This window comes from Protomyctophum bolini (assembly GCF_963924005.1).
Source record: "Protomyctophum bolini genome assembly, chromosome: 7".
Classification (NCBI taxonomy): Eukaryota; Metazoa; Chordata; class Actinopteri; order Myctophiformes; family Myctophidae; genus Protomyctophum; species Protomyctophum bolini.
In genome coordinates, this window is record NC_137868.1 from 26,863,770 (window position 1) to 26,888,645 (window position 24,876).

Below are 24,876 nucleotides of genomic sequence, written 5' to 3' on the forward strand. Positions count from 1 at the left end.
CTGCTCATTTCCCGTTCTTTAACTGCTGAAGGTATTTCAACATTCCAAGTTGCTTCGCACCAGTTAATATTATAATTACTACAATTTGACCCTGCATATACAGTGTTTTATTGACAGATCTAGGTTTCCACTCGGAAGCTCACTATTCTGCAACTCAACTTGTGATGACGTTTGTGGCGCCAGAAATCAAGGGGCTGGCGGAATAAGGGTGTAATAGACAGCTGCTTGGTGTTTACTGTTATTGTCGGTTATGGTAGGGCTATTGTAAAGCTAGTTCTGTACAGTACACATACACGTAGCCGTTAGATATTTTTGATTGCTTGCACGGACCAGGTTGTCGGAGTCAAGATGGTGATACTACGCAGCAGCAGCGGCAATGCCGAGGCTGAACCAGCTGCGACTCCTAAAAGGAGGGCGGTAGATTTGGATTCTAGCTCCGAGTTTCTGTCACTGCTTCCCGCGTCGCAGAAAAGATCCTCCCGGCTTACCCGCTCTTCCCGGGGCCAGGACGACAGTTTCAGTAGCCTCGAAAATAACACCGAGAACGTGAGTATAAAACGGGCCGTTGCAATCTAACAAAATTATTGACTGATTAGAACAACTTTATAGTGCTATTTCCTTGCTAACTTGCTAAGCTAACTAGCCCTATTAGCTGGCCAAATCCCCACGGGTATGGCAAACTTCCCAGAGTCAGACTGAACCCACAGATCTTATAACACTGAATCTTGACATTATTGTATGCTGATCTGAATTATGCACTATGATCTAATCTGTTGAACATTTACCCCATCAGAGTAAGTTGTATGCTGCATTCCAAATGTTTTTTTTAATTTTCTTTTCAGTCTAGTGTAGACTAAGAGCATAGCAATGAATGCAACTTTGAACATGCATTGTAACGTTACATTGATTAGTGACTCGAGTATTGTGCCTGAGTCCTGACACATGGACAGTTCTCCCGAACCCAATTAAATTATTCATTATTTCGTTACACCCGGTCTGCTTCAGGACCATGCTGATATGAAGGAGGACGACGACAGTGGTGTTCGTCATTCATTGAGGAACAGAGTGCGGAGAGTGCGGCTGGAGGTCTCCTTCTCTGACATGAATGGCACGACCAGCTCCCCCAAGACTGAAGATGAGCCTGAAGGATGTTGCACTAGGTAACAATGGCCTGTTGTTGCTTTTCCCATGCTGTAACATTACAGTAGACTAGAGTAGACCCTACAAAAATGGCAATATGTTGCTACATGATGCACTAATCATCAGTTATTGTCAACCTTTCACGTGCCCCCAGTTTTATATTATTTAAGTCACAGACTGCCATTTATATTTTACATGATTTTCATCTCTGGGATCCCAATCGGTACACTGTGAAATCCTCAGTGTTATTTTAACACTGAGGATGTGTTAAAATAACTGTCCTTCTCAGGTAGCCGCAATTTGCAACTCTAGATTTTTTTTATAATGGGATGAATCTAGAGTTGCAATACCCTCCATTGACTCCCCACTCATCTTTTTTGGTTTGCGATCTGCTTGTCTTAAACAACGTTAAACTCACCAATATTGCAGCTGTAGTACAAGCTTGAATTATCCTCTTTCAATCTGCTGAGCTTTTTCATAAAAATCCACCGTAGATATGTTATGAGCTACTTTCTGTCAAGACATCCTCTGCAAGTGATTATTTTTTTAAGTGCTGGAGTTTGGAAGCACTCGTCGTACGTCACTGAACGGCCCTGCGTTCCACCTGTTTAGAATTTGCACATAATGCAGGAGGCAGCAGCACGACCCGTTAATAAAAACGAGTGCTTCCAAACTGCAACACTTAGAAAAATAATCATTTGCAGAGGATGTCTTGACAGAAAGCTTTCTAATAACGCAAGCCACCGTTACATTGGTGAGTAGCGAATACATTCTTTTTATTTAAGCTACAGACGCTGCATTTCATGCGAGCACAGGAAGAGAAGAGAGGCATAGCTCTAATGCAAAGGCATTAGAGCTATGGACCAGAGCTAATTGACCCCTTGAATTGTCATACAAATAATTGCGATTAACAATTTAATTGTGTTTTTGTCATTGAACATTGGGACATACTGTATGAATTAAATTTTGTTTGCACGGGCAGATATGATATTAATATTGAGAAATGACTTGACTTGATATATTTAATTATACTAATAATACTTTTATTTACTATTTAGAAAATGGTGTAAATAGCCACTTGTTTGTAGATTTTCTATTTCCACTATTTTTGGACATAGAAGAAGACGTATGACATTTTTCAATGTCATAACATAATTGTAATTATCTCAAATAATTGAGGCTTAACTAACATAAAAACAAACTCACATTAAAGTTTCATCTTTGTTTTTCTACAGGAAATCCCCCAGGCTGCAGGGAGAGGGGAAAGCATCCCGTGGCAAGCAGCAAGCAGGTAGATAGATGATGGGCTTTTTTCTTTTCTCAAGGAGTGGGTAGATTTATACTCTTATCTGCTACGTGCTGTTAACTTGCAAATCAGTTCTTGTCGGCAAGAGTATTCCCTAAACTAGTAGGGTTCCGGGTGTCACAATTTATTGTGCACTCCAGCGATATTGAAACATGACATGGGGTTTTCACGACCCCTCTGGGCATCGCCAAAGTATTTTGGGGGGGTCATAAAATAAATAAACTTTCCTTAATGATTATATCTAGTTTCAGTATTTATTTATGATGTATTTTCTCTATTATTAAGGTTATTGTAGCGGTCAATTAACTCAATTTGTATTGGGGGTGGGGAAGGGGCGGGGGTCGCGAGACATGACCAAGCATTTCCAGGGGTCCCCAGCCAAAAACGTTGAACCCCTGTTATAGTATAGATTTTCTTGTTGAGCGCCCAGCGATTTGCAGCTTCAGAGCCTATTTCAAGTTTGCTCCACTCCATTTTGGAAGAAGCTAGATGTAGCCAACAACAACGGAAAGTATGATTACTTCTAGCACGACAAGCGACGGGGCCGCAATGGGCTGTCAAAAACAATCTTTGGTTAGAATTGGAAGCATTGATTTAGATCAAGAGTTTTTAATATCTTTCCTCCCATCCACTAAAATAAATGGGGACCACTTTGGATGACGTCCCACCTGGAAATGACATCAAATGTTGCTCAATCGACGCTACCAGCCGGTAGACTGGTGCACTCCGTTATGATATGATTAAAGACGGAACTTTTGATTGCGCCGGATTATTTAATAGGACGGAGACCTCCGTATTTGCCGCTTGGAGTGTTAAATAAAGGTACCATAACAAATATTTAACTTCACAGATGTATTGGATGCAGTGGAAGGCACATCCACTCACAAGAGGAGTCGACTCAGTATGAAAAGCCGAGCGATGGAAGAGGAGGAAGAAGAGGACCACTCAGTGCGGCGTAGCTCCAGAAACACTAGATATAATGTGAAATCCCGCGGCCGCCGCAACCAGTCAGTTCTGTATGACAGACTCATTACCAAGTAGGTCCAGTAAAGATGATTTCACTTTGCTCAGTTTTGTTCATTTTGAGTCTTTTGAATGAAATCTTTCATACAATGACAAGCATCATCTCACAAGCAAGAGGAAATGTTTTTAAAGGTCAAGAAATTAAATATGACCTGTCTAATGTTTTAGTAATTTCAGTGTTGGTGTTTTTGATGCAGTGAATATATCCAATTGTCTTAAAGGAACACTTCACCACTTTTCAACATGTCTATGTCTCATTGTCAGGGCTGTGGGCAGTTTAGAAACCCATCATCGTTAGGCAGATTTATTTTTTAAACAAGATTAAAAAATATATATATTTAGATTTTTATTTTCATGAGAACGATCGATGGCTTGAAGGCTTCCATTATTGCATTTCAACTTTTCAGTAATGGAAAGCCTCCCGTTTCTATTAGCTTGGAATCCCCATTGATTATGTCACTGGAAGACAGGTTTCTGAACTGCCCACAGCCCTCCTATGAGACACATACTGAGTAGAAAAAAATGTGTATTTTATAATGAACATTAGTGAGGACCAATTAAATCCCACTCCAAAAAGTGATTGTCCAATGCCAATCCAAATAGTTTAGCAACTGTTCTGCCACCTCATAGCTGTCAATGTTATTTTGCATGGCTGTGTTGTTGAACATTTACACGGCTTAACGTCGGGAAAGTTACATGACTAACACAGATGATGGCAAAAATTCCGTAGTCTTACTGTGCAACATAAACTCCTGTCGGGCGGTCGTTAAAAGTTGATTTCTCCCTCTGTCATTTCCTCGTATTTCTAGTTAATTTAAATAATGTCATGCACATTTTCCCAGTGCATAGCCTAAGCCTACTGCTAGTCTGCTACTGGTTTTTCTTCTGAAATGATCCATTATTTATATGGAGAAATCCCGTTATTTAACATGCATCTCAATTGGTGAGAGAGACAGCTTGACCTGTCTCTTCGCTGCTACCGTGCCTATTGGAGATTAAGGACAGGTTGGGGAGGGACTTGGCGAAGGGCTAATTATATGAAGATGGGTTGAAAAGTGGTGAACTTGTCCTGGTGTGGTGATGATTGTACATAGTTCACCTTTTATTGTACCAGTTACTGTACATTTCATAGGCTGTAGTAATACATCGTATTGTATAGCATTGACCCCAACTTTAAATCTTTATCCGAGAGGAGGGGTCACTGACACAAATGTGGAATGCTATTATCCTCCTCCTGTGTTACGGCTCCCGTCTGTATCGCAGACATTCCAAACATATGGATGATGGTTTATCAATCTGGTTCTCTGCCTCTCTCTCAGCACGGCTGAGGCTGTTCTCCAGAAGATGGACGACATGCAGAAGATGAGACGCAGACTGAGGAGCAGAGACAGGGACACCAAAGAGGAAGTAAGATCAAATCAGTTGTCTGTGGTTCATAAAATTCTTCAACCTCATAGAAACATTTATTATATGGAGGTACAGTACACTACAGGCTCTGTCAATCAGTTTGATCCCAACTTATAGATATGTGTTGCTACAGATCAGTATTCATTTCCCAGTTGTGCTATCAGTTCATTCTATTCCAGGGCCTGTTTTCATGCTGTTGAACTGTGTACAGTATGTATAGTGTATTCATAGGAATAATCACATCAATGCAGTAAAATGACCAATAATGTTCTTCCTGAAGTTGGGGATGTACACCAGAGGCAGGAGGCTTAGATCAGCGACGACCGATGAGGAGAGTGAAGAGACCCAGGAGAAGGAGAACAAAGGTGAGATTGAATAACTCCAGCTGATCATAGCCACACAGTGGAAACGGGGTAGGGTTAAATGGCCGCTGTGTCAATGAATGATCCATAGAAAGTTAATTGAAATACTCATGTTGTTTGGAGGCAAAACTCATGGTCGGAAACGGTTGCTATTGATTAGTTAATATCTGGTTGACTCATTAGAATATCATCAGCCAGTTTAGCATAATGTTCACTAATGGAATGGATTAGGGAGAGAGAAGCATATAAGATGCTTCCTTTCAGTGTCATGTTTGTCCCCTCCAGTGGGGGCTCTAAAGCCCAAACCACACCAATGGGTCACCATGCAACTCCTTGCAACCAAACGGATGCAAGCAACCATTGAATTGAATCACTTGGGTCAACTTGAGTCGACATGTGCCACCATGCGCCGATGTGCAACAGGACCTATCACATCGCTGGGACGAACGGTAAATCCGTTTCGTTGCATCTTGACCCATTGGTGTGGTTGGGGCTTTAGGATGGCTATGTCGTTTGGTTAGTCCATCCAGCCGGCCGTCCATCACTTTGGTCACAAGCAGCACCAAACGTCACAGATGGAATGACATTGCTCTGCACTTTCATACCATGGACTTTGCTAAGCGTCTTCATGCTCCTCAGAGGATGGCACTTTTGGTGACCTAATGGCCTTTCATCTAATTCTAATACCACTATTGCACCAATAATTCTCATTTGCATATAACAAAAAAGTACAAGTACATTTAGCTTCCAGGAGGATGGCCTCAACTGCTTTTTGTGAGACCATAGCCTAGCGCTCTAGCTCTACCCGTGGGCCAAAATCACTGTAGTTTTCATACAAGGTCATATAAGCTTGAAACTTGCCGAGTGCATTCATGCATGCTCCCCTGAGAATAAACCTACTTTTTATGGTGACCCCATGGCCTTTACTGTATATGTACACGAATGGCATGTAATGTTTGGTTTGACCATTCGTATGCCATTGCTACTTGGTCCAATCTTTACTTTTTGCAAATATTTGATGAGAATCATGAGATAGCATTGCGTTTTTATCATACTAGTTTATTTACTCTTGGTAATAAATAGTTTGCTCAGGTGTGCCTAGGCAAACAGAAGAATGAATATACTACTTTTCATGAAACGTAATCCTCCCAAAAGGTGGGGATGAACATGTTGAAGATAAGGTCCAGGAGGAAGGAGAACATAAGCAGCAGGAGGAGCAGCAGGAGGAGGAGGAGGAAGAAGAAGAAGATGATGATGATGAAGAAGACGAAGATGGAGAGGATGAAGAAGAAGACCACCAGAAACGCTATGACTTCAGACAGAGGAAGGCTGTGGTGCGCTACCAGGCCCCTCAGGAAGGTATGACTCTTTGGTTTCCTGTAGTACTACAGACAACCGACAACGACAACCTACCTCAAACCCTAACCTAACCATAACCGCAAGCATGGAGCAGCGCATGTTTGCCAAACTTAACTCATGTTCGCCAACATTAATCCGGTCGTTTTCCGCATGTCGGACCAATGACTAGTCGGAAAAGCGTTTGGACTCCATTGTTAGAACAAGTTGTCATTTTTACATTGATATCTTGCCCCTTATGCCTAAACTTTGTAAGAATTTATTTACGATTTGGAAAAACTTTTTTTAATAGTAAATGCTAGTGTTAGAAATCACACCCGTGAGAAGTGAGGGGTGCTCTTATCATCGTACATCATCATGACGTGAAATAGACACTGCCTATTTGCTCAAACACTGACATAAAATTCTCCATTCATTGTCAATGGGAATTGTGTAGGACAAAGTTTGTGAACATACACTAAAAGCTGCATATAGGAGGCGCCTCTCAAAAATCCATAAGAAGATTAGGGATAAGATGGAGCCATATGCCTCCCGGGCGTCAGCACAAGCTAAGTTGAATGTCCTGTTTTATAGAAGCTCTCAATTTAACTATTCCTTCTCTATCCTACTTGGGGAATAGAGAATCACGTTAAAATCTTTCCCAAATCGTTTTAAAGGTTGTATTTTATCATGTGTAAAAAAAACCTGAATCCTTGTATGGCTTTGATTTGACGTTGTTTAAACCATCCCTTGTACTGCTTAGATTTGATGTCGTTTGAACCGTCCGTGGTTCATATTGGTTGCAAAGGGTCGGTAATGTATGTCTCCCCCCTCAGAGCCCAGAGAACCGAGGAAGAGCCGCATGTACCTCAAGGGCCACCCGTCCCCAACCAGACGGAGATTTAGTTTCAGCTCCACTGCCCCTAGGAGCCCCTACAACAGAAGGAGAAGCAGCCGGTTAGTATCATAATCCACCCTGATAACCCACCCTATGTCATCAACAACGCATTCTTTGGTTAAAAAAGATGTCTATATCAAAATGAAATCTGTATGCAAAGGAAAACTTCACTGTTTAACAAACCGATATGCTACAAATTGACTGGAACAGGCCTGGGCAGCTAGCGTAGCGGTCCGGGCACCCTAGGCTGCAATGCCAGCATGACAGTGTGTCGCGGGTCTGAATCCCGACGTCCTTTGCTGTGTGTCACTCCCCAACTCTTCCCATTTCATGTCAGTCTACTGTCCTGTCAATAAAGGAATTAACAGACTCAAAAACAACAAAAAATAACTGGAACACACACACAATATGCTATCAATGACAACACAGAAATCAACAAAAGTAGTATCCATCTCAAGTTCAGACATGTTTATTAATATTAAACCAACTAGTGAACCACAGCCCCCCCCCCCCGGTACAATAAATCATAGGCTGTATGTCTACTGCTAGACATTGCATGTCCATTCCTACATTTCTTTATTCTGTCCTTTTTCTGATTCTCTTCCTCTCCCTGCATCCTCAGGAGTAGCTCCGACAGGTAAGACCACAGTCCCTACTGCTGTTTTAAGTTGCTCTATTGGGATCACTGTGTACCTCGTTTGGGTGCTGTCTGTCTACTTGCAGTGGCGTGCAGTTATGGCATTTTCTGTTACAACTGTGAGTCATGCATTTCTCATAATTAATTTTTCTGCATATGTTTTGAAAAATTCCTTTTAAGTAATAATGCCTGGAGAACTGGGGTGCCTTTTAATTTTGTATTTATTATTATACTTCTAGATTTAAATGTATTGGTACTTGTTTTGTTCTTGCCCTCTTTTAGTCAGTTCACCTGTTTTTATTTAATTTTATACAAGAGTTGTTGATTATAGACAGATGAGCCAACAGAATGCTTTCAGAAACTAGAACTGCACTCTGCCGAGTGCATACTTGCTTGTTGCACACTAGTAGGCCATAAATGGCCTACTAGTGCGCAAGCAGAGCGCGCAAGTACTTTCGACCGCTACAAACCGCTACAAACTGTCAAATCTCAGTTTCTGCCTCTATGTATATGTCATTTGTAAGTTGATTAGCGGTATACTGTGGTTACTTTGCGCCCTATGCACCGTCCCAGCCTTTTCGATGCGTATGCACCGTCCCAGCAATGACTAATGACTAGACATACGTATACATATACTATATAGAGTATGTAGTTGTAATTTGATTAGCAGTATACTGTGGTTACTTTGTGCCAAAAAGTGACAGCCGTCAACCATTTTTTTGGGTATGCAAGAAAAGCAGCAAATCTGTGCCTGGTTTGCTGGGACCAGATTACACAGACACCATTTTTCTTACGTCATCATTGAGAGCTAGTCATACATATACACACCACGTACTCTGGTATACATACGTGTACATATACATATACCAGTAAGACGAGCAAACGCGGGAAGCGAACGCAGCTCGTACATATTTTAAGATTTTTTTTTATTTAAGTTAAGTTTTATGTTCATATTTGGACGTATAGCTGCTTTGGGGACTCCTTATTGCGAATGCAGTGAGTACTTACTATGAGACCTAGCAGATCATGTCTACACACACAGACAGACAGACACACAGACAGACATGATCTGCTAGGTCTCATAGTAAGTGCTCACTGCGTTCGCAACTATATAGAGTATGTAGTTGTAATTTGATTAGCAGTATACTGTGGTTACTTGGTGCCAAAAAGTGACAGCCGTCAACCATTTTTTTGTGTATGCAAATCTGTGCCTGGTTTGCTGGGACCAGATTACACAGATGACCATTTTTCTTACGTCATCGTTGGGAGTCTGGGACCAGAGTACATGGTGTGTATATGTATGACTAGCTCTCAATGATGACGTAAGAGAAATGGTCATCTGTGTAATCTGGTCCCAGCAAACCAGGCACAGATTTGCTTACACAGAAAAGTGGTTGACGGCTGTCACGTTGAAGAGACCTGGCGAAATTATTACTTGCGCGCTCTGCTTGCGCAAGTAATGATGGCATTATATTTTCGGTGTTTTATGCTTTCAGAAGGAGGCATGCCATCCACAGCAGTGACTCCACTTCCTCTTCCTCATCATCCTCAGACGATGAGAAGTTCCAGAGACGGAGGAGTAAAAACAGGAGTAGACCTGTCAACAGGTTAGGACTGTTCTATAACTAACACACACACACACACACACACACACACACAGAGCAGGTGTCAAGGTTTAGTGGCTTGGAGATTAAGCTCTTTATTTTGCTTGGTATATTTGTATCCAAATGTGTACAGTATTAATATGCATCTGGAATAGTTAGTAGGCTGCTGTAACAAAGGCTCTCACTACCTCTCATGAGGGTTCCATATATGGAGAGACATCTAGGCATTTATCAATCAAGTGTAAAATCTGCCACAGATTCGAGTGCAGGTTTCGTAGTACACCCACGTCGCCACGGCATTTAAAATTAAGGAAATGGTAAATGCCGAAAATGTCGGTAATTTCGGCGTGCACCCATATTTTGGCGTACGCACGGTTGATAAATGAGGGCCCTAGTGTAGAAATCCATTTATGGATATGGACGACTGGCATCGTCATCCTGACACGCATTCAGCCGAATCGCGTCATCATCATGACGGGAATTCAGCTGACCATACAGTATATATTGAGGGAGATGTAGGCAAGCAGCATTTGCTATGCTCCTCGCAAGAGACTTCATCGATTTCCGTACGAGACAGGTATTTGACCTGGTATTGATCCCAGATTTGAGATTTCGACATCGCAGTTAAGGTCTCCACTGTGGTGGGTCCTAACTCGGACAACCAGTCCGAACCATAGTGATTAGTCCAAAATGAGCTCTATTCTGAATATCTTGTCAGTTACAAAAACAAGTCACACCTGTGTGAAGGAGGGGTGCTTTTATCATCATAGTATCATACATCATCTCATACTGGCCAATCAGAATGCCTGTTGCCTGTCATTGGTTAGCTGATTTTCTCGTTTACATAGGACATACATTTTCCATTCAATGGCGTTTAATGTTTTGATGTTTAATTTACGTCACATTTAGCAGAATTTTGACCTAATTTGACATTGACAATGTTCATTGTCGATGGCAAATCTTGAGACGTGACTGAGGGGACAAGATTTAGCGCACATTTGACCTGAATTCCCCTTTCACTGTCAATGGCAAATCTTGAGACGTGTGGCGACAAAAGCTGTATATCAAAAATCCAGTTTGCCTTTAAAATCCTGATAAGTTGAATTGATGTTTTCCCCAGATGTCTACCTATGAATCTGGTGAAAGAGGACCTACTTGGCATCCACAAGGACAGGATGAAAATAGGAGCCAGCCTTGCTGATGTTGACCCCATGCAGATAGACAAGACGGTAGGTAGCATTAACATATCAGAGAATTGAGCTAATCAAGGTAACCATAACATGATAGACATGTTACTGATCGATGGATGCATTGGACCAGGGATAAATGGCCATGTTGAGGCTAGGCTGTGAGTAGAAGTGATGGTGTATTTGTGGTTTTAGGTGCGTTTTGACAGCATCGGCGGTCTGAGCAGACACATCTCATCATTGAAGGAGATGGTGGTCTTTCCTCTCCTCTACCCGGAAGTCTTTGAGAGGTTCAGGATACAACCACCCAGGTAAATTAAAATAACTTGTGTGCATCAAGTGGGTGTTTGAAAGAACAAGCGCATAATGTTGATCCTGGTGTGTGTATGGGTCTGTTTGTACGGCAGTTACAATAGTGTTCTAGTCAACTTCTAGTCAAAAGTTTGTAATCTACCAGAATATTTTTTATTCCATTGGGTCTGTCCTCTTATCATCCTCTTTCACAATGATCTGTTTTATCAAGAGTTCTACATTTACCATCTGTCTCATCTACTATCTTCTTCTCTATGTATTAGTTGAGCCATGCAAAGACTGTCTGAAACTATTGTAATGGGTGTCTGTATAAGCATGTCACTGTACTAGTTCACCAGAGAGGGTGTTGGAAAAAGCCAACAAACATGTGGCTCATGTTCAACTATGCATGTACAGTGTACACCTCTATGTTGTCTTGTTTTTCAGTCGTGACCTGAAGCCAGCCATCTAGTTTGTGGGCTGCATAATACAGGTGGCTATGATATGATTCTCTAACTAAGATAAGTCCAATTTGTCCTCACCTCCAGGGGCTGTCTATTCTACGGTCCTCCGGGGACAGGGAAGACCCTGGTGGCCAGAGCCCTGGCTAATGAGTGCAGCCAGGGACAGAGGAAGGTGTCTTTCTTCATGAGGAAAGGAGCTGACTGCCTCAGTAAATGGGTTGGGGAGTCGGAGAGACAGTTGCGCCTATTATTTGACCAGGTAAATGAAACGTACACCATGCTAACAATGGAGACCCCTGACACATTCATGTTTTTCTTTTCTGCTTACCCACTACTTCCTACTGCCTTATTTTACGTTGCCATATAAGCAAATTTGATTTGGCTTAATTTGTGTTTAATTCCTCTCAGGCATACCAGATGCGTCCATCCATTATCTTCTTTGATGAGATTGATGGTTTGGCTCCAGTCAGGTCCAGTCGACAGGACCAGATACACAGGTGAGCAGGGCGGGCCCCAAAGACATGTATTAGGGTTTGGACGTTCTGTGGCGTTTTCAAACAAATGTTCGAACCATGTTTGAGGGGGCTAGCCCCTCCTTAGCCCAGCTTTCCGGGTTTGTGTGAACGCAGGCATTGGCTTGTGATTGGCTAATCACCCCATAGCGATGATTATTTTATTGGCTGAGCAATGTAGATATTGAAGAAGTTTAAAGTAAGGGTAGAAAAGTGAGGACGCAAATTGTGATTGACCGGTATGAGATGATATACAGTATAAGAGTGCCCCTCACTTCACTCGGGTGTGAAGTTAGTTATAAATATTTTTATTTGGGCTGCCTCTGTAGACGTTATGTTATTATGTTTGTGACGATAAAATCCATGTTCCTTGATGATGGAAATAGTTGACTATGCTGTGGGGAGTCTGAGACATTTGCATTGACATAATCATCATTTGTTAATTTCTGCTTCTTCGTCTTTTAATGTAGCCCTGCCCTGTCATTAGCAACACTGCTAGCTAAGCTACTAAGTAGCACCACCTGCATTCTGTGCTAAATCGTTTTCAATAGTATGATGCTTAATTATTCCATGTTCAGTTATTCCACCTCTGTACTCATTCAATTTCACCTGCCAATTAAACTTAAACTTGGTGAGGGTATATACCAGAGACTCCTGATATTAGGTCTGCTGATATTGTGGTTGGATGCCAAAAATAATAATCATAGAAACTTAGAAAGCCCCGGGCCAGGCTTTATTCATATCCATTGGATTTAATTAACTAACTTTAAAATCTGACCAGATAACATTAATCTGTCTCTCAGTGTAACATGATTACTGCTGTCGAGATGAGAATGTGCTGATTGTATTCATGAATGTTATTTTCTCTGTTTGTCCATTTAGCTCTATCGTATCCACTCTCCTGGCTCTTATGGACGGTCTAGACAGTAGAGGAGAGGTTGTGGTGATAGGAGCCACTAACCGACTCGATTCCATCGATCCAGCTCTTCGACGACCAGGGCGCTTTGACAGAGAGTTCCTCTTTGGCCTGCCTGACAGAGAGGTCAGATTCCAAGCTAGGAATGCAAATCTAAGGAATTACATTAAATGATTGTTGTTAATCTTATCAAACCTAGCCCCAACACTCTCCAGTGAAGCTGCTCAGTGGCCAACAGTATAACTATGGACATGTTACTATAGTTGTACTGGAAAGCTCCCAGGTGTGATTTGTGAATGTATTTTACTCTGTGAGTATGTATAAAGGATTAAACTATTGGCTTAATAAGCCAAGCAAATGCTGTTTGACACTAGTATAGTGTATAGCAGAGTCCAGCCAGCATGACATATTTCAGGCAGCTATGATCATGATACACCTGCTTTGCAAAGGAATTCAGCTGAAAGGCAGTTTGCATAGTATTTATATTCAGCACCTTTTAGTAGCTTAGAGAAGTGACAGCAACATGGTACATTTCGTTGAGGACATTAATGATCAGCTCATGAACAAGATTCATGTAGCTAATATCATGACTGATAATAAATGGTGGGAGGCTGTGGCTCAGGAGGTAGAGCAGGCCGTCCAATGATCCCTTGGTCGGCGGTTCGAATCCCGGCTCCTCCTGTCCACATGTCGAAGTGTCCTTGGGCAAGACACTGAACCCTACATTGCCTCAATTGAGTTGGTCGGTGTGAGTTGGTCGGTGTGATCTTGCCACCATTGGTTTGTGAATGTGGGAAGTGAGGACGCTGGCGTCGACTGTTCGCCGCTTCACCTTCCAATGTATGAATGAATGAACCATTGTAAAGTGCTTTGAGCACTTAGAAAAGTGCTATTAAAATGCAATTCATTAAATATTATTACATTATTTAACCAATGGAAACATTGTTGTCTTTTTAGGCAAGGAAGGACATTCTGATAATCCACACGAGACAGTGGACTCCTCAACCCTCTGATGCTTTCTTAGAGGAATTGGCAGACAAGTGTGTTGGTAGGCACAGCTGCACCTGAAGACTCATACAAACAATATTTCATGTTAAAGACACTTCTTGTGTGTGTGTGTGTGTGTGTGTGTGTGTGTGTGTGTGTGTGTGTGTGTGTGTGTGTGTGTGCGCTCACATCTGGTAACAGTAGCCTGTGTCAATCCTCTCTTGTAAGGTTATTGCGGTGCTGACATCAAGGCAGTGTGTTCCGAAGCTGCTCTGTGTGCCCTGCGACGTCGATACCCCCAGATCTATTCTTCCTCAGAGAAATTAGTGCTCGACGTCAGCTCCATTGCCATCGGCAGCAGAGACTTCATGTGTGCTATGGCCAAGATGGTGCCTGCAGCCCAGAGGTATGACCAACAACTATTAATGAGTATATCTGACTATTTTTGCCTCTCACTTCTTTCATTGTGGGAGTTTTTTTTTTTAATCCCGTCTAATGTCCAAGTAGGTCCTGAACCCCTGCTGCAGGTGTGTTCATAGCAAAGGATTCTGTAAGTAATCCTAATTAACATAATATTGTTTATTTTGATTCGTAGAGCTGTGGTGTCACCAGCCAAGGCCCTCATACCTGCCATTCGTCCTCTGCTCTGCACAGCTCTGCAGAACCTTCTAGACACAGTGACCAGACTGTTCCCACATGCCGAGCAGGGGTTAAAGTCTAAGAGGAACCCAGGTAGGGTCATTCTATTCCTTTCCCTATGTCCCTTTAGCTTGTGTTATACTTAGTTTGGTGCAGGTGTTGGAAGTTGTGTATGTGCTTCCAGATTTGCTTCGTGGTGTATTTGAAGATGATCTGATGTTCAGTGACGATGACGATTCAGCGGTTTGCACCAATGGCCTCACTTCTCACCCTCAATCTCAGCCCAAAGCGGCTGGTTCAGGAGGACTCTTCAATTTCAACAGGTTCGTTCATATGGCTTCATATAAAAGGATATATTAACCAAACATTTTTATGGTTTGGGCAGTTTCTGTCTGTCTTCAAGATCTCCATCTTGATCTTTCCCCTCTCCATCCCTTAATTTACCTATGCCCCGGTACTGTCCTGACCAGCAGGTTCCTAATTACTCCTCCTAAACCTGTCTCACTCTGTATGTACTCCCTCCTTCAGAAGTGTGTTGAGTCAGCCCACCTCCTACCGTCCCCGCCTGCTATTGGAGGGCAGACCAGGCTCTGGGCAGAGCTCCCACCTGGCCCCTGCTATGTTGCACGCCCTGGAGAAATTCACTGTTTACACTCTGGACATGGCTGTGCTGTTTGGAGCCAGCGCCACTGCACCAGAGGAGACTTGTGCTCAGGTAAAAGACTGTTCTCTGTATAACATAAGGCGAAACAATCTATTAACTATCCCTATATATATATATATATATATATATATATATATATATATATATATATATATATATATATGGCCAGAATACACTGGCTGGGCTGCTGAAAAGTGGTGCTTAGCAGCCTGTCAAATTCAGTGTGTCCGTTACAGTGGGCGTCACTGGCCAAGGGGCTGCTACATTAACTGTAGTTCATGGGCCCCACCTCCTGTCATGGTGGACACTGGGGATAAAATGTACTACAGACAACATTGTGTAAAAAATAAAAGACGATCCATGAGAAGGAAAAGTAATATGCTGTTTTTCTGGGATATTAAAAATAAAAAAACAATTTAACATTGCCTCATACAAAATCTTGGTCATGTGTCCCATCGTAGGTGTTTGTTGAAGCCAGGCGTACCTCTCCCAGTATCCTATATATACCTCATGTTGGACAGTGGTGGGAGACGGTGGGTTCTACACTGAGAGCCACCTTTCTCAGCTTGCTCAACTCAATCCCTGCCTTCTCCCCCATACTACTCCTGGCTACCTGTAACCTGCCTTATGACCAACTCAGTGTAGAGGTACGCACGCACACACACACCCCTCCACTTTAGTCTCTAGCTTGACAAATGGACTACTTGAATGTACTCTTGATCAGAGTTACAGAATGTAACATATTTGTTTATTGTTGTTTACTATTTTGGTGTCAGCGTGTTGGAAATATAATGTATTGTAAATTGTGTCTGAATAATCCCGTAAGGGATGGGCTGCGAAAGGCAGCCAGACAGGGAAATAAAATCATTCACTCACACACACACACACACACTCACACACACACTAGTTACAAGAAATTGCAGCGGTCTGGACTGACCAGTTGCAGTCGTGGTGCTTAGCAGCCTGTCAAATTCAGTGTGTCCGTTACAGTGGGCGTCACTGGCCAAGGGGCTGCTACATTAACTGTAGTTCATGGGCCCCACCTCCTGTCATGGTGGACACTGGGGATAAAATGTACTACAGACAACATTGTGTATATAAAAGTCAACATCCATGAGAAGGAAAAGGAATGTTTTTCTGCTATATTAAAATAAAACTGAGCGCCACCTTCAAAATGATATAGAATATAGAGCTTTAACCTTTGTAACAAAATCATTTTTGTTTTAAAAATATCACTTGCTGTCCCCAGGTGCAGGAGCTGTTCCGTGTGGAGTACGGGGAGGTGTTTCATGTCCGGGTTCCTACCAGCAGAGAGAGGAGGAACTTTTTTGAAGACCTGATCCTAAACCAGGCTGCCAAGGCCCCCTTCTCCAAGAAGAAAGCTGGTTAGAATTAAACTATTATGTGAAATTGGTGTGGATGGATGAATGTTTCTTGTAGTAGTGTTGTCCGGTTTTATGGTTTAATACGGTATTATGAAATCTTGACTGTCTTGTCGGCCAAACCGTGTCATGTGACATGTGCGTTGGGTGCCCGTGATTATTGTTTACGGAAGCAGTAGAGAGACTGGCAGTGTCAAATAACAGCTGGAGACTGGCCTCAAATAAGCCCCACTATTATATGGGAAGACTTTTTATTATATTCCTATCTGCCACTGCCGCAAACTCTGCAATCGCGCTAGAAAATTATGTGAGAACAGCTCCTCTCCCAAGCTGAAGTTATACCTTGCCGTATAGCAGAAAATGGCAGATCTACTAGCTTACAGCACATTGCGAAGCGCTATAACAAAGCTTGTAGATCTGCTATTTTTAGTGCCAGGTTGGCCGTGGCTAGTCATAAAATGTAGAGACGAGATGACACAAGTCTTTCTGCTGCCATGCTCTTATTGCGTCAGCAGGTCGCAGATTACTATGAAAACTTGTCAGTCAGTCCCGTCTGTCCGTCACACCTCATATATGGCTGCCAGTCTGTCACGCCTCGTGACACACTCCCTATATGGCCATCTCCATATATGAAGATCACAACACTTACCTCATCAAACCCTGGACAGCAATACATGGATAAGACTGGATCATCACCTAGATCTGCATATATGGAGCCGGCCAGCAACTCTACATTGACTTCAAACCATTCCATAATGTTGGTCCTTCCCCACCCGTCCTTCCTCTTTGATGTCTCCCTTTTGACTGATACCTGTCCATTCAAACTCTAGACGGGCCCCCCCCAAAGTTATTAGCGTAGCCGCGGCTGGCAGCCCGTGATAACTAGAGTTCTCAACAGACCCGGAAATTAAGGCCTGGCCTTTAAAAAAGGTCCATATATGGGCATTCCCAGACCTGTTGTTTCAGCGCGACCTCGCCCTTCTCGGTAATACAGTGTTGTCCATTGTTTATGCATGCATTCATTTTAGGTTTGTTCTTGACTAGTTTCTGACACCATATATGATACTTATGTAATGTGTAAATCACTGAGAATCACGACCATATCAGACTTTTGTGTGTTTATGTGCAGGCACAGAGGGACAGTCTTGATTCTAAAGTAGACAATGGCTATGGAAGCTCACATGGGCAAAAGGCGAAACATGACAATGCATTACAATAGGGAAAGGGGCCATCTTGTGGTGATAGACTGTGATGATAGACTGTAATTAGCAGTCTCTGATTACAAAATGTTACAGCCTCGACCACCATTACTAACTACTGAACAGTGTGAACACATGTACCGATTTACAAGCAGATTTATTTTTCACAAATGCACAATGAACAGCTCTATTGTTAACTATACTCTTCTCCTACCTTAGTGATGCAAGCATTAGAGGTGCTCCCTGTGGCCCCACCAGCGCCTCCTCGTCAACTGACGGAGACGGAGGTACAGCGACTGGAAGAGCAGGAGGAAGACACTCTCAGGGAGCTCCGCCTCTTTCTGCGTGACGTTACCAACCGCCTGTCCCAGGACAAGCGCTTCAAGGCCTTTACGAAACCTGTAGATCTGGAAGAGGTAGCATTCTGTTCAAAGTCTTCGCTGTAGGGCTGGGCGATATATCGATATATTATCGATATTGTGATATAAGACTGGTTGTCATCTGGGATATCATATTATCGTGATATGGTATAAGTAGAGTGATGTAATTTTCTACATGTACCTGGTATTATTTGCCCATACCCACTTAGTTATTATAAAGAGTAGACATTGCTGCTGATTATTTAAGGCGAGACACCCCAGGTGAATAGGGAAAAAAAGTTAAATAATAGCTATCACAATGAAACTTCTCCAGTTGATTACTTATATTAAAACTAAGATTTTTTGTATTACAAGTTTTCTGAAATTATATGTTTAAATATGCAAATTAGGCATTATATGCGCTAATTTGCATACATTTCGGGACGATAAATCTGAAGATCGGATAAAGCCAGGTTCAAAATGATCATTTCATTTTGTTGACACATTAGAGACAAAGAAAATTACACATGGGATTTTTGATATCTCTAATTATCACTCCACAAATCAGAAAATAGTGTCAACAGGCATAAAAAACCCAATTTTCGGCATTTTTTTGGTATAAAATGTGATGTAAATCAGGCTGTGAATGATATATCAACAAATCCATGTGTAAATGTCTGCGGAATATAGTTATGAATAAGACTGGAAAGTTTGGTGTATGTGAGTTCAACTGAAGTGGAAATTCTTTGTCCCAAGTATGAGGAAAACTCATTTTGAGAAAACGGCCTTTAAAGATTTGTATTGTAAAATTCCAAAACGTTTTATTTGAAGCCACTATTTTGAGACAAAATATCTCATCCAAACCTTGGCAACAACATATAATGGCATATATCATTGGAAAGGTCTGGACCTCAAGCTGACTGTGGTCTGATCCAAATATGGTCACTTCCTTTGTACCAACAACCAATCATGAAAATAGAGATGGTGGCTTTTCACCCCGAAAAACGAGCTGTCATTGGCTAAAATAAACTATCCAACTAAACATCTAAATCTGTATTTTTAATGTGTATTTTGCTTTAGTTTGAAAGAAAACATGTTTAGGAAGCAAAATAGCAAAAAAAAAAAAAAAAGAAAAATCATGATTTCACCTGGGGTGTCTCACCTTAAATGATTCTCAATGCATAGGGTAAAAAGTCTAAGAACCAATAGTCGCCACTATATCGATATTCTCTTATAAATAGTGATATTTGATTTTGTCCATCTGAAAAACGTTTTCTTTTATTAAGTGACAAAGGCTTATATCTGCTGTCTTACTTTAGGTCCCAGACTATGCTGAGGTGATTAAGCAGCCTATGGACCTGTCAACTGTTATGGCCAAGATAGACCTCCATCAGTATGGGATGGCTATGGAGTTCCGCCATGATGTTGATCTAATCTGGCAGAATGCCCTGGAGTACAACCCTGACAGAGACCCCTCAGGTGAACTCACAGGCACGCCGCACACACACGCAATCTGATCACCAACAGTTAGAACTTATAGGTCAGGTGTTGTTTTAGTTCATTTCTGGATGGTGAGATAAATCTTGGACAAATAAGGACATAAAATAAGCACTGAAAGATGAAGGAATAGGTAACCTTATCCCTGTGTGTTTGTGTGTTCTCTCTAGATCGTCAGATCCGCCACAGGGCGTGTGCTTTAAAGGACACAGTCCACGCTATCATCAGAGATGAACTGGATGAAGATTTTGAGAAGATCTGTGTAGAAATTAAGGAGTCACGCAGCAAAAGAGGTATGTTTGTGTCTTTTTAAACCAAACGTGTGTAACTAAAGAAGTGATGAAATTCACCAACTCACAGTAAATTGTCTATACTGTTGAGGACGACTGTTTGCCAACACTATATTCAACATAAGCTCTGCATCTTTCCTTGATACCATTATTTATAATAAAAGGTTGTCTACGATTCTCCTTCTAATTACATCTTTACAAAAATTTGAATTTTAAATGTGATTCTGTCAATATAAGACAAAGTGGTCCCTGCATCAGTATTGCAATTTCTGATTATACAAGGTATCTTCAGGCAGGCAAAGAAGCTGCAGTTGTGAGTTCACACGGTTGAGTTTGTCCCTCTGTCTGTCTGTGTCAGGTTGCTCCACCTTGCGCTATGCTCCTTCCTTCTACCACGTGCTTCCCAAGCAACCAAACCCCACGGCTGAGGCTAAAACCAGCCATGTTGCCCCAGCTAAAGAGTCCACTGGAGCCACTACTACAGCTCTACCTGCTGCGCCTGCTGTGCATACACCCAAACATTCAGGTTTGTATTATATTGTCTATATATATGTCCTATTTAACCACTTAAGCCTTAATTTACTTTGTTGTACAACTCTCGCATAGTGAAAATACACAATCTATAACAACACAATGCAGTGCGATGCAACGTGTTGTGAGGTTGCTATTCTTGAAATGTTTTGTGGGGGGAGACAGGTGAAACAGGTTAAAAGTGCTTAATTGAGGTCTTGGGTTTTGTATTTTCTTGTCTCTTTCCTGACTAAATGTGTTTAGGTATATGTATAGGTCACCATAACAGCTCTCTCCTTCACCCTGGCATTGTACATGTCATTGACTGTTAGCTGACAACAATGATCCTTCTAGGCACAGTCTGAAATTCACAGACTATATCAAATCGCGATTTGGAAAGGGTCCCATGAAACCTCTTTCCTCTTTTTCCATCCAGGCCAGAAGAAGAAGAGACGGAGGAGGAATCGCTGGGCCAGCGGCACCACCGGCTCCTGCAAGAAAAAGTCGTACTCCTCTCCTCACGTCTCCAAAGACCAATCGCACTTAGTCGAGTCTGACGAGAAAGAGGAGGAGACTGAACATGAGGAAGAGGGTGGGAAGGGAGGAGTAGACACTGAGGAGGGGACTGGAGGAGATGAGGAGCAGTCAGGACTTGACACAGCTCAGGGTGTTTGTGGAAGTGTTCAGGAAGAACCTGCAGGAAAGGAGATGAGGCAAGTTGGTGAGGAGGTCATTGAACAGAACGACGACACCAGATCCAAAAAAGATGACCATGTGAATACCGCTACAGAACAGGCAGACTACAGCTCAAACCCACCAGAGGAGTCAAACCTAAACGGCAAGCCCCCAGCAGAAGGAGGGGCACAAGATTACGGAGAATTTTCTGGGAGTTGCAGAGGCACTGAAACCAGTGTCGAAGTGTCGGAGCAGAACAGTCAGGAGGAGGTTATGGAGGTGGACGAAGCTAAGAGCAGCGATTTACCTCAGGCTAAGAGCAAGGAGTCTGGACAGACCTGCAACACAGACCCCCATGAAGCTGAACAAATGGATGAGGACACCGGGGCAGGTTAGTGTCACACAAGATGAAAGCAGTAAATGCATACATATGTTCCAAAAAGTAAAAGTAGTGGTACTGATCATCTCATTGAGTGATTTATTGTCTGTTGATCCCTGGTTGATACATTTAATTGTATGAGTCATTCATTGGGTCTGACGAGTACATTTCTCAGCAACAACCAAGAAAGTTGCAGAAAGAAAAGATAAGTCTGAATTCTATAAAAATAATTTATAATCATGTGTGCTTTTAAAGGTATCTTCAGTGATTTCACTTAATTCAAATATTACTTTTCTTTTTTTGCGATAATCCTCCCTACAATAGAGTGTGCTGACCATAGAGTTCCTACCTGCCCCTAGTTCACACCTGTGGTCAAAAAAGCTTAGGTTTCGTTTTTGGCTAGAGGGCCCATCCTTCATCCAATCAGGATAGAGAGGGGCCTTCCTCCAATCATGATCGAGCGGAGGTGGGCCTTGGTGTGTGTGCTATTGGCCTGTTGCATGTGCTTATATCTATTCTGCGTCCGAGCATAGACATGGTCACGCCCCTCTGATTGGCCTACCGACACTACAGAATACCGATCGTCTCACCCACAGGTCTCACCAGACTGTCCTCTGTCCGAGGTGGGAAAATGGAAATAATAATAAGTACAAGAGAATGACAGCTTGGCATGCACGACAGTAACTTGTAACTTTTATTTTTGTAGAAGAGGCAAACTAATATTGTTTAAGCCGTTTGCTCTGATTGAATGATTGATTGAACACGTATTTTTATGATTTGATTTGGGTGTGTTCTAAATTAAAGTGTTACTAGTGTTGGTTTATTGTGTATTAATCTAATTATAGTGAACTAATACAAAAAATATATAAAGATCAAGGGAAAAGAGACCTTTTTACAGTACAATAATGTTTCAAGTTTACACTGTACACATGTAAAATAAACGGCATAAACAATATATTAGTTTGCCTCTTCTACAAAACATAAAAGTTACTGTCACGCGTGCCAAGCTGTCGTTCTCTTGCATTATATCGTACTTGTATTATTTATTTATTTCCCACCACGGAGTAACCTCTTGGCAGACTATCCAGCATATAGCACCTCAGAGGAAAGTCTGGTAAGGCCGTCAGTGTCGGTAGGCCAATCGGAGGCAGGCGGGGCGTTACCATGTCTATGCTCGGACGTAGAATAGATACACTCATTGCACGTCCCCCCACTGTAGAGGGTGTGCATGTGCAGATCTTGTTACCGGGGCGGACCGGGTTTTTTCCCAAATCACTGAATGCTCCTATAAGGAATATTCAAACATATTGTTGGCCAATTTTGACAGCCCTAGCTGTCAAAAAGCCTTGACATTCCAGGCAATAAATTAAGTAATGACTGTTTTCAATATGAGACCTCTTGCTAAATGGATCTTAAAGGAGTGTCCTTTGATGGTATATAATCATGATATATACATATATTATAATGTGCTTTTATATCCTATTTCAGAGCACGGCGCGAGGCGAATGACACGAGCTCTGAAAAATGCTGTGCTACAGCAGCAAATGATTGATGTGGACCAAGCTCTACAGATTCTGGACCAAAAAAATCCCCCACTGCTACTAGACAGAGACAAACTAAAGGTATGGGACTGTGTGTGTGTGTGTGTGTGTGTGTGTGTGTGTGTGTGTGTGTGTGTGTGTGTGTGTGTGTGTGTAAACTCATGCTAAGCTAGGATACTTGTAACCTGATGTTATAGACTCATAGAGCATCTTGGCAAAGACAGGCACAGTCAAACATACTCATCTGATTCAATTCTTCTCTGAAGCCTGTTCTCCAAGTTGTGTTGGACAGAAGGTTATTTTGCACGCAAAAAATGTGTTCTCTCATTTACAGGAACTGTTGGAGAAATCGGTGACTAAGACTGAAGGCTATGAGGTCTATCAGTTGGAGAAACTGTATGCACTGCTCTGTCAGAGCATATATAGACACAGACGAGACTACAACAAGACCGCACTATTACAGGTCAGGAATGGGTGGTGAAATGAAAAGATATTTGGTGGAATTAACCTGAATTTTAATGTTTTTACCTGAACTTATTCTCTTAATTTCTTTTTAACAGGAGATGGAGCAAGAGATTGAAGACTTCTCCTGAGGAGTTTAGGAACAGCGTGACCAGTTTTAAGGGTTACTTGCCATCATGTCAATGGAGTAAAAATAACCTATCAGTTCTATTTTCATAGAAATATACAGATTGTACTATTTGTGTATTTAAATTAGTTCTTTGTAAAAGAAAACTAAAACTAAAGAAGAAAATAATGGTATAGGAAGCTCTTTGAATGCAGCAAATTCTGTTATTGAGGCAGCAAAATATTGGTGTTATTGAGGTAGTCCACAGAGTTCAATTGTAATTTTAAAATCCAGGAACACATCATGTCCTCGACAGTATAACTGGAACCGAGTTGATGGGGGTCATAATACTGTATAAGGTTAGTGCTTAGTGGGTAAACTTAATGTACATGTTTGTTCATGTTAAAAGGATATACAGTAGCTTTCCAACAGAGATCTTAGAGGCCAGCAACTAACCAGGAGCAGGGTTGACTGCAGGTGCCTTGATCTCAACAACGTAATGGAAAAACGCCAGAAAAAGACTCCATAGACAGAGACTTAAAATTGAATTTATTTTTATTTTTTAATGCTCATAAAGTGCTCTGTGCTGAAAGTGAGGTTAAAATGAGCATAGTTATGTGGCAAGTGAGTCTTTCTGCCAGTTTTCCTCAATAGTAAATATTTTTACTGCATTTGAGGAGGTTCATACTTCATACTATTTTATTTTGGGGCCTGTTTGGAATCCCTTCCTCCACTGTTTTGTTGTGGTTATTAGTCATTTGTATACATGTTCGCTATTATTTAAATAAAAATGATTTCCCATTTCGTGATCTGTTCTTGTTTTGTGCCAATAAATGCTCAAATGCCCTGTACCCAGCACTGTGCTGCCCAGCAGGGTGCAGTAGCAGCATCCAAGTTGGAGGCAGGCTTTTCTTTTGGGGGGGGTGCAGGAAATCCTTTTGAAAATCCTATGAAAGGGTCCATTGGTAAAGGTAAGGCATGTAAAACTCATCTTGATATTGTCATTATCAGACGCTTTGCTTTAATTAGATTGAATACTTTATTTGTTAAATAATGTAAACTGCAAGTGATACAGTAAGACAAGCAAAAATAATATAGAAATAT

At 41.8% G+C, this 24,876-nt stretch overlaps 1 protein-coding gene across 3 annotated transcripts; it reads left to right on the plus strand.

The window, feature by feature from the left end:
* Positions 1 to 203: 203 nt before the first annotated feature.
* atad2 (ATPase family AAA domain containing 2) lies at positions 204 to 24,567 on the plus strand. Of its 3 annotated transcripts, XM_080768848.1 has the most exons (30): positions 204 to 546; positions 1,006 to 1,160; positions 2,376 to 2,431; positions 3,297 to 3,483; positions 4,789 to 4,876; positions 5,157 to 5,241; positions 6,394 to 6,597; positions 7,410 to 7,530; positions 8,094 to 8,108; positions 9,605 to 9,715; positions 10,833 to 10,941; positions 11,095 to 11,210; positions 11,739 to 11,913; positions 12,063 to 12,151; positions 13,049 to 13,208; positions 14,040 to 14,130; positions 14,298 to 14,475; positions 14,665 to 14,801; positions 14,893 to 15,031; positions 15,237 to 15,423; positions 15,834 to 16,019; positions 16,622 to 16,757; positions 18,173 to 18,369; positions 19,632 to 19,791; positions 19,980 to 20,102; positions 20,458 to 20,625; positions 21,046 to 21,675; positions 23,152 to 23,285; positions 23,539 to 23,667; positions 23,765 to 24,567. In XM_080768848.1, exons 1-30 carry the CDS (start codon positions 349 to 351, stop codon positions 23,795 to 23,797), a joined length of 4,497 nt encoding a protein of 1,498 aa, XP_080624974.1. In that variant the 5' UTR covers positions 204 to 348; the 3' UTR covers positions 23,798 to 24,567. The 3 variants fall into 3 exon arrangements, with proteins under 3 accessions (XP_080624974.1, XP_080624975.1, XP_080624976.1); XM_080768849.1 differs by lacking the exon at positions 8,094 to 8,108; XM_080768850.1 differs by lacking the exon at positions 8,094 to 8,108 and having other exon boundaries at positions 9,608 to 9,715.
* The last annotated feature ends 309 nt before the right edge of the window (positions 24,568 to 24,876 follow it).